At 36.0% G+C, this 16,734-nt stretch overlaps 3 protein-coding genes across 9 annotated transcripts in view; 2 read left to right on the top strand and 1 right to left on the bottom strand.

The window, feature by feature from the left end:
• Positions 1 to 1,251: 1,251 nt before the first annotated feature.
• LOC113235286 (plexin-B) lies at positions 1,252 to 8,145 on the bottom strand. Its single transcript, XM_026470946.1, has one exon. It carries the CDS (start codon positions 8,021 to 8,023, stop codon positions 2,336 to 2,338), a length of 5,688 nt encoding a protein of 1,895 aa, XP_026326731.1. The 5' UTR covers positions 8,024 to 8,145; the 3' UTR covers positions 1,252 to 2,335.
• Positions 8,146 to 8,737: 592 nt separating this feature from the next.
• Positions 8,738 to 10,290, top strand: LOC113233584. Its single transcript, XM_026468732.1, has 2 exons — positions 8,738 to 8,911; positions 9,388 to 10,290. The coding sequence occupies exons 1-2, from the start codon at positions 8,738 to 8,740 to the stop codon at positions 10,288 to 10,290; spliced, it is 1,077 nt and encodes a 358-aa protein (XP_026324517.1).
• A 1,862-nt stretch (positions 10,291 to 12,152) lies between these two features.
• LOC113232355 (transcription-associated protein 1) overlaps positions 12,153 to 16,734 on the top strand; it is a 36,653-nt gene continuing 32,071 nt past the window's right edge. For 5 of the 7 annotated variants that reach the window (XM_026467071.1, XM_026467044.1, XM_026467078.1 and 2 more), the window contains exons 1-3: positions 12,153 to 12,661; positions 13,801 to 14,106; positions 15,641 to 15,835. In XM_026467071.1, the coding sequence (XP_026322856.1) occupies positions 12,515 to 12,661; positions 13,801 to 14,106; positions 15,641 to 15,835 (648 nt within the window). In that variant the 5' untranslated portion in view covers positions 12,153 to 12,514. The remainder of the gene's footprint in view (positions 12,662 to 13,800; positions 14,107 to 15,640; positions 15,836 to 16,734) is intronic. The other 2 variants (XM_026467086.1, XM_026467062.1) reach the window with 1 other exon arrangement.

Raw genomic sequence — 16,734 nt, 5'->3', positions numbered from 1 at the left:
ATATATTGTGTTGCTTTAGATGTTTAAACTAAAGATGTCGGCAGTGTATCGTCAATCAAATTCGTCCATTGAAGCTTGATTGATTGGTAGAAGGTAGTAACGCACAGTGTGTTATAAAGATTATCTTCAGTAACAATTTTTTTGTACTGAAGAGTTATTTCCGAGGTGAAGACTACAATGTTACTTTTGTACTGCGTTTTTGTGTGTCTATTTCGATCAAAATATTGATCTCAAGTTCACACTAGTTTAACGTTAGTGTTGTTAAGACGTACAAATTTGTATTAGCACTAATATTGTGTCAATGAGTTCAATTTTTTAAAGCTCTACCGGCTTTACCTGGACCGGCTTTAATCAAGCATTACAGTTTTACGGAAAAACACACCCATTGTTACCCACTAGCAAGTATTCTGTTATATAATACAAAACTGAAGAACACTAATACCGAAAAAAATATGTTTGTTTCGAATCTCTCAACACTCAATCGCTATAGACGTATTAGTTCTTTCGTTTTACAAAGAGTTACATTTAGAATGAAGTGCAAATTTGTGGCTGTCCTGAGATTTTAAGAAATGTAGTGCTGTTCGCCATGAAGCAAGTTTTAATAGACACTGGTCGGGAAAAGTGAGCTACTAGTCTGCGTCCATAACTACAATCTATTATTTTTTAAATGTTCGTTTATGTGTATGGTACAAATAATTCCCGCACACCCGACCAGCTATTGCGTTTTTTGGAACCATATATTTGTTATATTGTTTCATTGTGATAATTTAATCTTTTAGATTGGGGAAAAAAAGGAGATCATGTCGAATTCCAGTGTAAACTTTTTGTATGGTGTACTCATTAAGAATAGCTGGTGCTCATCGGTGTTGTAGCTTTGTATGATAAATTGTCATTTTAGTCGTAAGTTGTTACGTAACAAAATATGAACACCAACTAACTAACATTTGAGAAATGTAAACTGTTCTGAAGTACTTATGATTGACTGAAGAATTTCTTCATTCTCAGAAAAAAGGTTTGTTAACAGCTATTGCTTACGAAAATAATGGAATAAAATATTAATGTATGAGCTTAAGTACGTTATATTGCTGAAAGATGTTGAATATATTTTATTTATTAATAAATGTTGATACTTGAAATAATAAAGCATTTTCAGTATTTTAGTTTATCCCATTCATATCGAAATTATTCAATACAAAAAGATTGATAAATAAGTATATTTCTAGTCAATAATATAAAATTTTAAGAGACGGGTGAATTTACGCTGCCTTAGAATCTATTAAGTTACATCTAATACTTAAATTAGGTATTTTGTAGGTGGAATATTGCAAATTAATGTTACATCATTTAAATAAGTGAACTAACCAGGACTGATTGACTATGTAAATAGACGTTGAGCAACAAAAATGAGATCAAGTCGTACAATATATGTATAATTTACATTTCGGACAGGTTGTACCTGGTTTATAACTCGCTTGTATTAGAAAACTTTTTTAATTAATGGTGATAAAAGGTTTGTCATGGAAATAGCAAAAGGTATATACTTAAAAATAAAAAATGTACTGTTAGAAATATATAAATGTAGGGATGTAACATTATGTTCACTCATGACATGACGCTAACTTTTCTAAAATTAGATTATGACTTAATAAGTATGAGAGAGAATCGAAACCCATGTGAAAGTTTTGGTCATAGATGGCAGTATGACAATGTTACGAGATTATTGATTAATTAAATCTCAATTCTCTAATATTCCAAGTACAAATATCACAACATGTCTTAAATATGATCTTACGTATCTTTACAATACAAATCTTATAATTACAATACACATTCATAGTAAAGTAGGTAATTTCAGATTCATATATTAGAGTAATTAATTTACAGAAGTTACAAAATAGATTTTAGTGCCAAGACATGTTTTTCTAACCTTAAGTCTTCAAAGAGAATTATGTACTAATGTACAAGTAACACTAAAATTATAAAAATAACATGGACACATGAAATATGGCCACTGGGAGAGTAAATAAATGCATACAAATATTTAAGATTCCTTTTTACATAATCACTGAAATTGTGATAAATGATCACTGAGATATTCCTAAAAGTATTATTACGTAAATTATTAATAATTTTAATCTTATCATTTATTTACTTTATATTCATTGGAAAAAATAAACTTTTAACATTCTAACTAGATTTATGGAACTGATATTATACAGACTTTTTACATATCGGATTTCAATCTGAGTATTTTTCAGAATAAATTAAAGCTTTTTTACAAAATAGAAATAAATTACGTAAATGCAATTAAATCACAAGTTTTTGTATCATATAGTCAGCATATAGATGCAGGATCGCCTTCCATAGTGCACGCTATATTATCTAATTTATGAGCTAAGTGCATTTTGTTTTCTAGACCTAAAATAATTTGTTCTCTATATTTACTGACGTAGATATACAATTCTTTCAAGGCAGACAGTGTATCGAACTCATTCAATTGTTCAACCGAAAGTTGTTGCATCGATGTACTGAGCTCTTGGTCTGTCACTTGGGGTAACTGAGATACAGCCTGATAAAACTGAATCACCATGTCTCTGTATGTAGGCAAGTCTTTAGCGAACAGTAATTTGTTTGACGGTGAGTCTTTACACAAACGGTGTTCTGTTAGCGAACAAGCATCCATAAATGTTTGTGCGATTACTGATAATGACGAGTCCACAGTGGCAGTTTTGTTTATATCAAAAATGAAATCAGGATTTTTTATGAGATTTACCCAAAATCGTAATGGCAAACTGTTTGACTTCCATGCGTGAACCACTTCTGGGTTCATAATTCCATGAGCTCTTGCAGCATCATCGAAAAGGTCAAACAGCCATTTGACTGCAGGTGGAAGAACTTCATTTACGGTAAGTATAGTTCTGAAAAAATCGTCAACAAATTTATGTACTGTGCCTTTAGTAGACAACAGTCTTGTTAAAAATATTTCTGGTATCGCTTTATGGCTATGTTCTGAAGATTTGCTGATGATATGGTGGTATTCTAGCGGCTTTACCAAATGATAGAAATGGACATTTTGATCTGTAATGTCACTGTTGTATACCCGTATATGTGAATTGGTGCAATATATTCCTGTACAATTTTTACATGGAATCTTGTAAGGAGTGTTGAAGGTGTCGTTTTGGCGTGGAATCAATGACATAACAGCGGATTCTTTGACACCATAATGAGCCAAGGTATTCAATTTGCGCCAGCCATTGACTGTTTTTGTTGTTACGTCTTCATCTTGAAGTGTTACGTGTCCACCCCTTCCGTGACGCCACTCTAAATCTACCTCGTGGACTGAGGGCCGCATAGAAAATGGAGTGTTTTTAAACAATGCGTCGAGAATTTTGCATTTTACTTGTGAAATACTATCACAATCTAATACTTTACACTGCACTTTTTCATCAAAATCATCCTGGACTATATGCAGAGTAATTATTTGATGTTCTATTTGTTCTTTCAAAAGTTTTTCCTCAGACAAAGAATATCGAGCTTCGTGTGTGATTGCATCTACAACACCTTTTTCAATTTGATGCTTGATAGCTTTGAAGAGCAGAAATAATGAAGATCCGGCGTAGTCTTTAAGATAGTAGTACATGCATAGTGCCATCCAGTTCGTAAGCATCTTTTCAACGACACTTTCTGTTCTCCTTAGCATCATGTGAGGATGTTTATTAAAGACAGATTTGTCAATAAGACGTAATAAAAGTGATTTGAGAATGTCTGTAGCATATTCCATTTTTCCCATCAAGATTACCATTAGCAGAGAAGCTACATTTACTTTGTCCCTGATGTTAAACGATTTTTGCGATTCTAATGTGTCTATAAATGACAACAGGAAACATTTATTGTTTAAAAGTTGCTCAAATTGGATCATGGCTGCATCGTAATTCGTCCTGGGCGTGTTAATAAACTGGCGTTGCACATTCAATATTGGGTGGTCCGATACTCCCGGGAAGAATACTTTCATGACGTAATTAACATGATCCAGTGTGGGAATTCCTGAATGCTCCAAATCAGCTGCCAGATCAGACATATCAGTTTGCAGTTCTGCAAAAGCCAACTTACATTCCAGTCTTACGTTACTCTCTAATGTATCCATTTGTATCTGTATCCTTTTATATTCCCTTTCCGCTTTTGTGCTTCTACGTCTATACACAACAAGTACTATCATAAAAATTAGGACTAAGAAAAATGTTCCAGCTGCAATTCCTGCAATAGCCTCTGGAGGAAAGTTATAATTTTTCAGTAATTCATAATGCAGATATCCAATAGGAAATCGCAGATTATGGCCTATTTTGACTACGACCAATGGCAAGTTGATATCTGTAATTTGCACACCATTTTCGTCTGTGTTAGAAGGTTGTATCTCAGGTGGAGTACAAAGTAACTGTTGCATAGTTAGACTAGTGACATTACATGGCTGGGTGCCAATGGTCACTACAACATCCGATTCATCACTCGCTCTTATCAGGTTTTCGCCTTCGATTACTAGAGGATCTCCTTTATAAGACTTGATTCTGTTAGGAAATTGATACACATGAGGATCTTCTACGAAAACCATATGAGTTCGCGGAGGATTAAAGTATTTCTCTAAGTCATGCATTGTTTCTACATTGTCCATTACAAAGCCAACTTTCATAGCTATTTGCGGGGTGCTTGTTTGAGATTTCGTAGCTTGCAATATATCGAGATATTTGTTATTTATAGCAGGGCTCGGGCATTCCATTTGATTGGGATTAAGGACTGTACACTCTGAATAATTTACAGGAACGAGTTCATTAGCGTAGTACAATTTCATGAGAGGTTTTTGAATGGTGTGCAGATTTGTGCCATGAACTGTTATCATTCTCCCGCCAGATACAAAACTTTTTAAAGGTTTTATCTCCATAACAGTTGGATCAGCTGTATAGTTGTATAAATCACCATTCAATGTTCGATTGGCGTTATCAATTTCAACTGTGAGCGTATTAATTATACGCGGTACATTAGCTTTTGGTGTAATGCAAATCAATCTGCTATTAGAAGTCTGAGTTTTATTTACTGAACACGGCAGCTCATCTAAGTATGCTGACACGGCCGAACCAATGTTCAAATGTTGGCCTCCAATTGCTAATTGAGTACCACCAGATATAGGACCTAAAGAAGGATAAATTCCTTGAAGTTTTATATTTTTGTAACTAAATAAGACTGAAGATTCAGTATAACCTGCATCATTTTCTACAATAACAGGGGCAACTGCAGATCCGTTAGAAGGTCCTGTACGACATGTGATGCTTACCGATACTTCAAAATCTACTATATCACATGGCACATCGCCAATACGAACTTTACCCGTTACTTCTTCAACTCTTAAACCGAGGTTACTTCCTTCAATGGTAACTATTGTGCCCCCTTCGATTGGCCCACTTAAAGGTTTAATCATATCAATTCTGGGTTTTGGACATTCTGTTACTGGGTTTTCAAGACATGTTTCACTGTAAGAACAGGAATTTCCACACCAAGTACACTGGTATATAGAATTCCTTGTTATACAGAGTGAACAATCTGCATGCTCCCTATGTGAACCAAGAATCTCACACTTGTATAAAGTTATAGTTACAGTGTCAATGTAATGTTTATGGTTCCAAACTACTTTCACACTAACATTATATTCTCCCACATCTTCTTCATAAGAATAAGTAGTTTTGTCACAAACAATATAATGATTTGATTCTACTCTGGCTGGCAGTATCATGTTTGCCAATTCAATGCTTACTACACACTGAAATCCCGTGTGTCCTGGTTGTAAGTGAGGTAAATTTTCCACTTCAAGTTCTAGTTCTTTTGGAACATTATTAGGTAACAAAATTGGTTTTTTATACTGTCGTATGCGAGGGCAGTGTCCTATGCCATGATTGAGTAACTTTGTGGGATTGTTTTCTCCACTAATTATGGTCCTCTGACACAATGAAGTGTCATGTGTACACCGATTATCATAAATACACCAATTACATGCCCACTCACTCATTATGCAGGAATGACATGTTGTGTGTCTGGAGCAATCATAGAAAGCAAAGTTTCTAGAAACAAAATCCTTATTAGTTTCTGAAGAATGTACAGATAAAGGAACATACACATGATCTTCATTAGATGCAATTTTGGGCCTATGTTTAATATCTGGTGTAGGACAAGCAAGACCATTTGATGTAACAGCAGCATCAATCGGTGGTGTGTTACCAAAAACACATTTATATTTAGCTCCAAAAGGTAATTCTGGCAAAGTCCTGATGACAAGCTGCACTGTTGTTACTTCATTCATTGATATTCTGTCTGGCAAAATTTGTTCAAAATCAATACATTGTTGACCTGTGTATTGAGATAACCACCTAGGTGCACTTTGAGTACCTTTTTGGCACATGCTTTGAACTGTGCATCGTTTTTCTAAAGAACACCAGCCACAATGAGGATCATTTGACTCTAAACATGAAGAACAATTCCCATGTTCTGCACAATGCTCAGTAGGTATTTGCACTATTGTATTTTTTCCAAGAATATACAGAGTTTTTTGATATGGTGACAAAGTAGTATCAGGAAGAATTTTTTGGCCAGGCAAAAGTTCTTCACTGGAATATTCTAATGCTCTTTCAGTGTCAATTAACACTTTTTTAAATATGCCATCACTTGTCCCAAGGAAAGCGACAGTGTGCAGGCCAGTTACTGACATGGTCACAGAAGTAACTAATGTGTCATTCCAATGGATTACAGACATTGTTTTGATTGGATAGAGGCCACTTATTTTAAGACCAACCTCACAAAAGTTAAGAATGTTCCCTACAGATCCAACACTAGGACATTTGCCATCTGATATCATACCTGATATGTAACCCATGTTACGGGCTTTAGTACTACCGTTGAAACACATATGTACATTTTCATTGAACTTAATTTCTATTTCCTGCAATGAAAATACACAAATTGCTGACTTTGCCATGGGTTCATTGCTAATGCCTCTAGACGGACTGAATGTTGCTACAAGTATAGAATCACCAGTCTCAACACCTAATTGTGATGCTAAAGTTGCACCTGCCCTAGCAATTTTAGCATCCTGAACTAAATTGTAATTGACAACTTCACTCTTACCATTTACAGTTTCTTCTCTAACTTGACACTCTAAAGTCACTTCAGTATAGCTGTTGTAGTTGTCATCATTTACACAGGTCCGAGCCAAGCGAGACACATAGCCCAGTTCTTCATTACCAGCGAGATGAGAATGCTTCTGGATTATCAAAAAATATGCATAATCACTGGCATTGAACCCATACACATATTGCACTAAAAAGTTATCTCTGTACTTCACATCTATTTGTATTAAACTTTGTTTAGAGAATGTAAACTGAGCAAGCTCCAGGGTCATTAGATCACGGCTGGATATAGCAGGAACGTCGTGCCTGTACTCCCCGTTGTTAGTAAAGGTTGTTCCCACATAGAGCACATTAGATCGGTCCCACGAGTTATATCGCTCAGGGCCAATAAAGGCGTACGTTGAAGCATCTGGATCATTCGCCGCAACGCTCACTGCCACAAACTCTGGTTCCGCTGACAAGTCGCCTAGTTTGTATTTATGACATGAACCCTGGGCAACAGATCCACAGGTGATCACCATCCTGGATTCTTGATCGATCACTAATATTTTGTTCACGTTGTCGTACCATGATGTTTGGATTTCGGGCGACGTGCAGCCGCTAGCATGACACATAGGATTATCGAGTTTAGGTCCAGTCCTTACGACATGAATAGGCTTCAAATCAGGACTGAGTTGATGAAGCCAATTCAGTGATCCGGCGTACACTTGTCCACTTAATCTATCTACAGCAAGATGATAAAATTGGAATGTCTCGTTTTGTTGATTTGGATATTTCGATATAAACTCGTATCCGTACGACAGTGTGCATCGAAGCCCGAATGTTATTATGACTAATACGGTCGTCGACGTAGCCATGTTCACATTGTATTCTGCTTTGAGATGAATATTTTACACTTTTTCACAACCACTACGTAGATTTTAATTCATTTCAACCCATTTTATATTTACAAAAATATTAGTGTAAAAAGCGTTCATCGATGCCATTGACATGGAATAAACAATACATTTTTTTTTCTTTAATTTGATATTGGAAAATTCCATAGACTTAAGGTAAACTAGCGCTATCTAGGGAGCGATGGGCGAGTTAAAGTAGAACCTCTCATTCACGTACTTATCTTGAGCGGCGTGCGATAACAATGAGGGTCGTATTTTAGAACTCTACTCAATGCTCAAGTCTTAGCAAGATATCTTAGATTTAAAGCATTGAAAATCATACTCAAGTCCTTGCCATTAGGGTCTTATTTCCAGTGCTTGAAGTCATACTCAAGTCTGCTCAAGTCAGGATTTGAGTATGGTTTAAAGCACTCGAAATCATACTCAAGTCCCTGCCATTAGGGTCGTATTTCTAGTGCTTGTGGAAACCCAGTGCAATCCTGACTTGAACAATGACATATAATCTCCTTTGTGCTTCCTAAATTATCAGTATGTGTTGTCTGTGATCGTTGAAGTGTATCTGTTATACAAATATTTTTAAACCTATCTATTGTACGTGTGCTCGTTTCTAGTTAATTAAAGCCAAGTTTCTATTGGTATTTCGTTTCCATGTATCAATTTAATTAACTAGTGATAATGACGGACTCGAAGAATGACTCTAAAGAATCTTTATCACATTCTCTAGCAAGATATTTACGCCCTGAAAGATTTGATGTTGAAGCCACGGATCCCGCTGCTGGAGATAAGTGGATGCATTGGCTGCGTACATTTACAAACTTCCTAACTGAACATGCCCCTGATTCTGGTGACGTAACGGATTCCATAAAATTAAAATTATTATCGAACTACTTGACAACCAGTATATTCATTCAAATCAAAGACTGTCAAACATTGACTTACAATTGTATGGACGTCGGGTCCGCGCTAAAAAGTGTCCGCACTTGTAAGGCGCTAAAATCGTATACAGAGCGCGACACTCCGCTTTAGTCTTCATTTGTTCTACGGACAGCGCGATACTGCGATGACATAACAATTTAAATTTCGAATAGGTTGACTTGGGACGTTTTTTTCGTGGTTTTTCTATTAGACCCGTCGTCCATTTATTTGTAAGTCAATGCTGTCAAAGCTACAGGGACGCCATTAATATTTTGAATAAAACGTACGTTAAACCTCAACATGAAATCTTATCCCGCCACGTCCTCGGAACACGGAAACAATAGCAAAGTGAAAGTATTTCAGATTACAGCCGAGCTTTGCATATCCTTGCACAACAGTGTAACTTCCAGGCAGTCTCAATTGAAGAACACAGAGACCAAGCTATACGAACCGCCTTTATAGCTGGTATTGTGTCACCTAAAATTCGGGAACGATTATTAGAAAAACAAATTATGTCTTTGGACGAAGCTTATAATCAGGCTGTCACTCTCGAAATTGCTGAAAAGGACTCTGTAACTATGAGTATGAGTGTCCAAAATACTATGAATGCTTTGCCAGTGCCAATTCCACAAGAATTACCAGCACCCTTCATACCGCTTCAACAAAACGCTGCAGTCCCGCCGCCACAGATATCAATAAAGCGTTGTTTCTTCTGCGGTGGTAAAGTACATCAAAGAATAAAGTGCCCCGCCTTTCACGCCTACTGTCAAATGTGTACTAAGAAGGGTCACTTTGCTTCTGTCTGTCGTTCCCGTGGCAATCCTTCTACAAGTAACGCCATCCCAAGCCCCGTCGCTCCAGTCGAGTTCTCACCGTGTCCATGTTCTCACGAAACAGTCAACACTTTATACTCTGCGGCATCTCCGTCAAGCCTAGAAAAAGCCACAATAGCAATTACTATTAATAACACCCGTGTCGACGCGTTAATTGACACAGGAAGTTCAGTGAGCTTTATTGATAGGAGCATAGCTCGGATGATGAAGTTACATCAACGTCCATATAAGCATACAATTAATCTGGCGTCTCTAAGCCACACATCAACAGTCAACGGTGTATGTTTCGCTACGCTAGAAATAAACAATCACATTTACAAGCAACGTCCTTTTCTCGTTATTGACAACCTATGCGCGGACGTCATTATTGGTCACGACATACTAAGGAACCATTCAAAGCTCGAATTCCAATTCGGAGGATCTAGACAGCCCTTGCATATTTGCGTGATGGAAGCTTCCGTACCACCAGCTTCTATATAGAAAATCGAGAAAAAAAATACACAGCATTTGAAGCCTGTGGTAAGCTGTGGCAATTCAAACGTATTCCCTTTGGTGTCACTAACGGAGTCGCCGCCTTCCAACGTTCTCTTGAACATATTATCGAAAAAGAACAGTTACGTGGGACCTTCTCTTATCTCGATGACGTTACCGTTTGCGGTAAAAATAAGGAAAAACACGACGAGAATTTAAAGAAATTCATGTCTGCTGCAAAAAAGTACAAGCTCACATTAAACGAACAAAAGTGTAATTTCAGCAAAAATTCTATTAGCCTACTAGGATACACGGTCAAGAATAATGTTATCGAGCCTGATAAGGACCGCCTTGATCCGCTTATAAAACTACCGTTACCGCACAACACTGCTGAACTCAAGAGAGCCCTTGGGCTATTTGCTCATTACGCCTAATGGGTCCACAATTTTTCTGCGAAAATTCAACCGTTAATCAACAACAGCCAGTTCCCTTTAAACGAAAACGGCCAGCGTAGTTTTAAACTTCTGAAATCAGAAATCGAGAAGGCAGCATTGGTTGCTATTGACGACAAAGAAACCTTGACGGTAGAGACTGACGCTTCTGACTTCGCTGTAGCTGCAACATTATCTCTAATTAAAGCCTTATCGCCATTCGAGAGGCTAAACATAGATTTTAAAGGGCCCTTGCCATCGAACACCAATAACAAATATATACTTACGATAATCGATTAATACTCGCGATATCCATTCGCGTATGCATGCCCAGACACATCTTCTGCAACTGTAATTAAGTGTCTAAGGGATATTTTTTATGAATATAGTCAGTCTTTATATATACACAGCGACAGAGGATCATCATTTATGTCGGAAGAGATTCAAACATTTCTCAAAAATTGCAATATCGCTACGTCTCGTACAACACCTTACAATCCTCAGGGCAACGGGCAAGTAGAAAAACTTAACGGAACACTCTGGCGGACTATACAACTGTCTCTGAGATCTAAAAACCTACCCATAGAGAACTGGGAACAAGTCCTGAAACCTTCACTCCACTGCGTGCGGTTACTTCTATGCACTTCGATAAATGCAACGCCACACGAAAAGCTTTTTAATTTCCCTCGAAGAACACCGGTTGGTGAATCGCTTCCAACCTGGCTTGTTCCGGGACCCATTCTATTGAAGAAATTTGTTCGGTCGAAAAATGACCCTTACGTTGAAGAAGTTGAGCTGCTCCACAGTAATCCAAGCTACTCCTATGTACGTCGACGTAATGGCCAAGAATCTACAGTGTCTAACAGGCACTTAGCGCCGCTTCCTATATCTGAAGAAGATTCACTCTCTGATAGTACAGTTGCTCATGAACAGTCAGAAGGTACATTGGTAGACGGAAGTACTTCTAATGAACCTAATGAAGTGTCTAATCACGAAGAAGACGTCCATGGAACTCTCCTGCAAGACGTTCGGCCTCCGGATGCTCTTCGGAGATCTACGAGGTCTAGGAGAATTCCACAACGCCTCAATGACTACATACTCGGCGAAGAAACCATAGAGGGGGAGAATGACATATAATCTCCTTTGTGCTTCCTAAATTATCAGTATGTGTTGTCTGTGATCGTTGAAGTGTATCTGTCATACAAATATTTTTAAATTTATCTATTGTACGTGTGCTCGTTTCTAGTTAATTAAAGCCAAGTTTCTATTGGTATTTCGTTTCCATGTATCAAGCATTGAGTAGAGTTCTAGAATACGACCCTTAAACAGTTGTATTACTGCCATCTATCGATGATAGAAATAACTACTTGCATATATTCTAGAAGAAACCATTAACTCACGATCAAAAATAATCGCCCTAATAGTCGACTGACTCATAAATGAGCATAGAGTATATTATTTCACCACAAACTACTAATTATTTCACTGTAGTCAATTTACCGATTATTTATTTATTTTACGATTATATATTGTCTGTGGAGTGGACTGCCGCTCGTTTGGTGTATTTGTTGTGGGAATTAATTTTTCTGAAAATAATCGAAAATGGTACGAATTGCATGAAAATAATGTGTGTAAACATGTAACTTAGTAATCGAACGATAATGTGATTCCTGTATTAACTTACTTATTTTCGTATACCGTGCGTGTATTGAGTACCTACATAACGAGGTTCCATGCTCGTGTAGATTAGAGGATTATGGACATGAAGCACTTGAGGCTGAGCAGCGCATGAACATTGTAAAATGATGACGTCCATGGCGGCTGGGGGCTCTGGGGACCCTCACACCCAGATGAACACCTATCGCAGCTATGTAACCATGTTGGCGGACCCGGGTGCCAAGGATGAAATAAAACTAAAAGCCGCCCAAGAGCTCAGCGAAAACTTCGAGGTAATCATTTAAAAAAGCCATGCTTTTCTAAATGCAAGAACATAATGCTATGAAAGCACGAATAAAATTTGCATCATATCGAAAGACTTTGTTTTTTTACCTAAAATACCACGATGTAAAAATTGCTATGTGCGTTACATCATGGTATTATAAAAATAATAAAATTATCTAGCTTGTCTCTACAAATCAATGTAATCCATGGTTTAAAATAATTAGGTACCTTAGTCAAAGTCAAATAATCATTTATTGCATTGGTAAAATGTTTCACACTTGAAAACATCATTTTTACGAGCAATAGCTTTACTGCTCGTTCACTATGCTGACCTCCCTGAGACGAAACAACCAAAAACTCAGGGGATTGCTCTTCAAATTTAAACTTATATGCTATAGAATACATTTTAAATTATATTTGTGTGGAATCTAGACTCACATTCTTTCCATACATTTTTATCTAAGACATAGTCTACAATTTTGTAATATGACTTTTCAATTAAAATACTTTTAATGTAAGTTTTAAACTTAGTAAATGGTAAACTTAATATATGCTCCGGAATCTTATTGTAAAAATGTATACAGTTCCCCATAAAAGAATTGTGTACCTTAGTTAAACGAAATCATGGTGCCATGAATTGGACTTAGTTCTAAGGTTAATATTATGGATATCTTCTTTCTTAACGAAGTAATGTATATTTTTTATGGGCATACAAAATATTTGAGTAAATGTACTGTGATGCCACAGTCATGATACCAGCCTCCTTAAATTTTTCTTTGAGAGAAACTCGAGAACCTAAATGGTACACAGAACAAATCGCTCATTTTTGCAACACAAATATGGTTTGTATATCTGCTGCTTTACCCCACATGAGAATCCCATAGGGCATTATACTGTGGAAGTAACTAAAGTAGTGTAAACTTAAAACAAGCAGGGGACTTACCATGAATTCTTATTACCATTCAGTTTAGCACCTAAAATGAGATAGGGCTACATGAAGTGTATATCACCATCCCGCTTTTTGTCATTACGAACCTACATATATTGAACTGTAATAAGAGTTCATGGTAAGGTCCCGGTACCTATTGATTTTAAATCACAATATTGTTTCAATTTATATTGTTCTAATTTTGTGCCACTATTTTAGGTCATACTGAGTTCCCCTCAATACCCTCAATTTCTTGATCATTCTCTAAAGATATTCCTTAAAATCCTTCAAGAGGGTGAGCCTCACTTCATAGCTGAGTACAATATCCAGCAAGTGAGAAAACTTATACTGGAAATGATACATCGCTTACCTATCAGTGAGACTTTAAGACCTTATGTAAAAAGTATCCTGATTTTGATGTTGAAGTTGATGGAAATTGAAAATGAAGAAAATGTATTGGTATGTTTGAAAATTTTCATGGAACTACACAAACAATATAGACCTGCATATTCTACTGAAGTTGACGTGAGTATTGTCAATTATTGTGTTAAGCATTGGTATAATTAAAAGTTATTAATTATTTCATTCTTTGCTTATCCTACTTTTTAATTACGTACCTTGTTAGCTGCTTGGTTATTTATGACAAGTCAATTTAGGGTAGCAAAATTAATTTCTTGGGTGAATTAGAAACATTAAATTCAGTTAATCAATCTAAGAACCTTATGAATTGGACCATTCAATATTTATGTTCATTACAATAAGTCCATGGTTTTTCACTATGCATCTATACATTATGATAATCTGTATTAAAGGTATTCAAATATAGTGTAAAGAAATGGCGACACTAATTAAAAAAATATTTGAGATTTCTTTTGTTGTGGAGTAATGTGAAAGTATACTTTCTGTGGTTTGCACAAGAGTTTGTGTGGAGTAAGTCATTGGTTTGTTAAATAGAGTTCTTAATAGTTTACCATGAATTATTCGTTAACATTGTCAGATATTCCTTGTATAGTTCCTAATGGTGGTTACTTATTAAATTTTTGAAATTAAGTTATTCCTATATTAAAAAATTAAAATTTTTCCTGTACTGGTATGGTTCGTTTTGCTTGGGTCAAGCGACAGGGACACTGGCTTTTTTTCAAATTTTATTATTTTATAAACGTAAAGCCATGTGAAATATTTTTATCATATACTATATGTCTACTATTTAGTTCAGTTGATGTTATAAAAATCATTGGTATATGTAAAGTACCTATTGAATACAGCAGTTTTCTTGTAAAATTTTGTGGTAAGTTTGGGTTTTTTTTCTTCATGAAAATTTTTAGGAACCGTGTTTTCACACCATATAATAATCGGCGTATATCCTTAGTCTTATATATATTGTTTTCCAAAGTGATTGATTCAACACTTTCACTGTTATGCGAAATCAACCAAAGCTAATTGAGGTTGTATAGACTCTTAAACCCCTTTGTTGTTCATGTCTTCTCTGTTGCGGAAAAGGTTGCGACACACAAAAGGAATCATTTTGATCTTGAGTAATTAGACAAATTAATGTTTTAAACACCACTGCAATAATATTGGAAAATGTTTTTTTTTTAATTTACGCTCTTTTATTTCTTGATTGCAAATTTTTGGAAATACTAGATTTTTGGATAAAATGTTGATATTTTGATTGCTGGCTTGATCTACCCTATAACTTGTACACTAATTTGTCATCAATAATGTTCTTTGTCTCTATTACGCGTGTTAATAAAATCAACTAATGTTTACATGAATTGATAATTAATCTTGTAATGCTTTATTTAATTGAAAGAATTCTTGAGCATTTGATTCCAATCAACTTCAACTTTTGTATCTATGGCACCGTCGTTTTGCGCGACGATTTCGCCAACGTCAGGGTTGAAAGTTAAAACTAATTTAAGGACTCAGTGAGATAAATTGCCGAAATCTGTTTAATTTTTTTACAATGCGTCAAGTATTGCCATGGTTACCTAATGTGCTATGCTATGATTACTTACAATAATTTCAATACAAGTAAAAACATTTGGTTTGCTTTCAGATTCACAAATTTCTGCAATGGGTGAAGGGCATTTACTCAGATTTGCCAAACCACCTACCTAAGATATTTGAACCAAAACCCACAATTCGAGTGAAAGATTTGTCAGAGGTCAATATTGAGCAGTTATTGCAGGAAACTTATACAACCACTCCAATTCATACCGAAAAGAAGTTACTTGATGGCAGTGTGGTCACTGTACGTATTTGTAATTTCCCTTCACTATGAATACCACAGCAACACAATTAACCCAGATTACCCAGACTAATGAAGCAACTATTGTCTTAATTTCTAGGCCCCTAAGGTCGTCAAGTTGGAGTCAATTTACCTAACTATAATACATTTAAATTTACATCCAATTATCCAATTATATAAAGCTACAAGTTCTTACTCACTGATAGAAATAGAACGCATACTTCCCGACAGGGCGGAAGAAAGATATTTTATACCGTTGTACGCGGACACGTTTTAAAGTAAAGAATTAAATATGAGATAACTTGAGTCTGGAAAATATAACAGAGCCATCAACGGCCTGAAAAACTATAATATAAGGAGGGGATATTTGTGCACTTTTATGAGATACACCCTGGTCAATTTTCGCCGGATGTACAAAATGTTCGAAATTCAAATAAACAAGATGGCCGCCATACAAATTTCGAAGCCTTCTATCACGGAAACTATTATAGATAGGAGGTGTTGGAAGGAATGCCATAGAATGTAATAGTGGTCAACTGCCTGTGTAAAAAAAAATGAAGATGGCGAATCCAAAATGGCGGCCGAAGAAAAACTTGCTTCGATGCGGCTTAAAATTGGCCTGGGCGGGTCTTTAAAAGTCTTTAATCATAATTTGGGGTCAAAAGCTTTTTCATCATTTTTTAATATGGCTGCCATATAAGTGTTTTTTTCGTTAAAAGTAGCTGCCGGAAAGAGAATCGCTCTGTTTCAACTGAAAATTGGGCTTCTAGACTTTTAGAGCTTTTAGAGGCTTCTAGAAGTGCTAGATAATAATTTGTACTCGAAATTGGTTTTTCACCATTTTCAAATATGGCCGCCGTACAAGCGTTTGTTGGAAGTAGAAAAAAATTGTTCTGATCCCT

This window comes from Hyposmocoma kahamanoa, unplaced genomic scaffold, assembly GCF_003589595.1.
Source record: "Hyposmocoma kahamanoa isolate Upper Pololo Valley unplaced genomic scaffold, ASM358959v1 102, whole genome shotgun sequence".
NCBI lineage: Eukaryota > Metazoa > Arthropoda > Insecta > Lepidoptera > Cosmopterigidae > Hyposmocoma > Hyposmocoma kahamanoa.
Note: the sequence above shows the minus strand (reverse complement) of the source record. Positions and strands in the feature narration are given on the sequence as shown.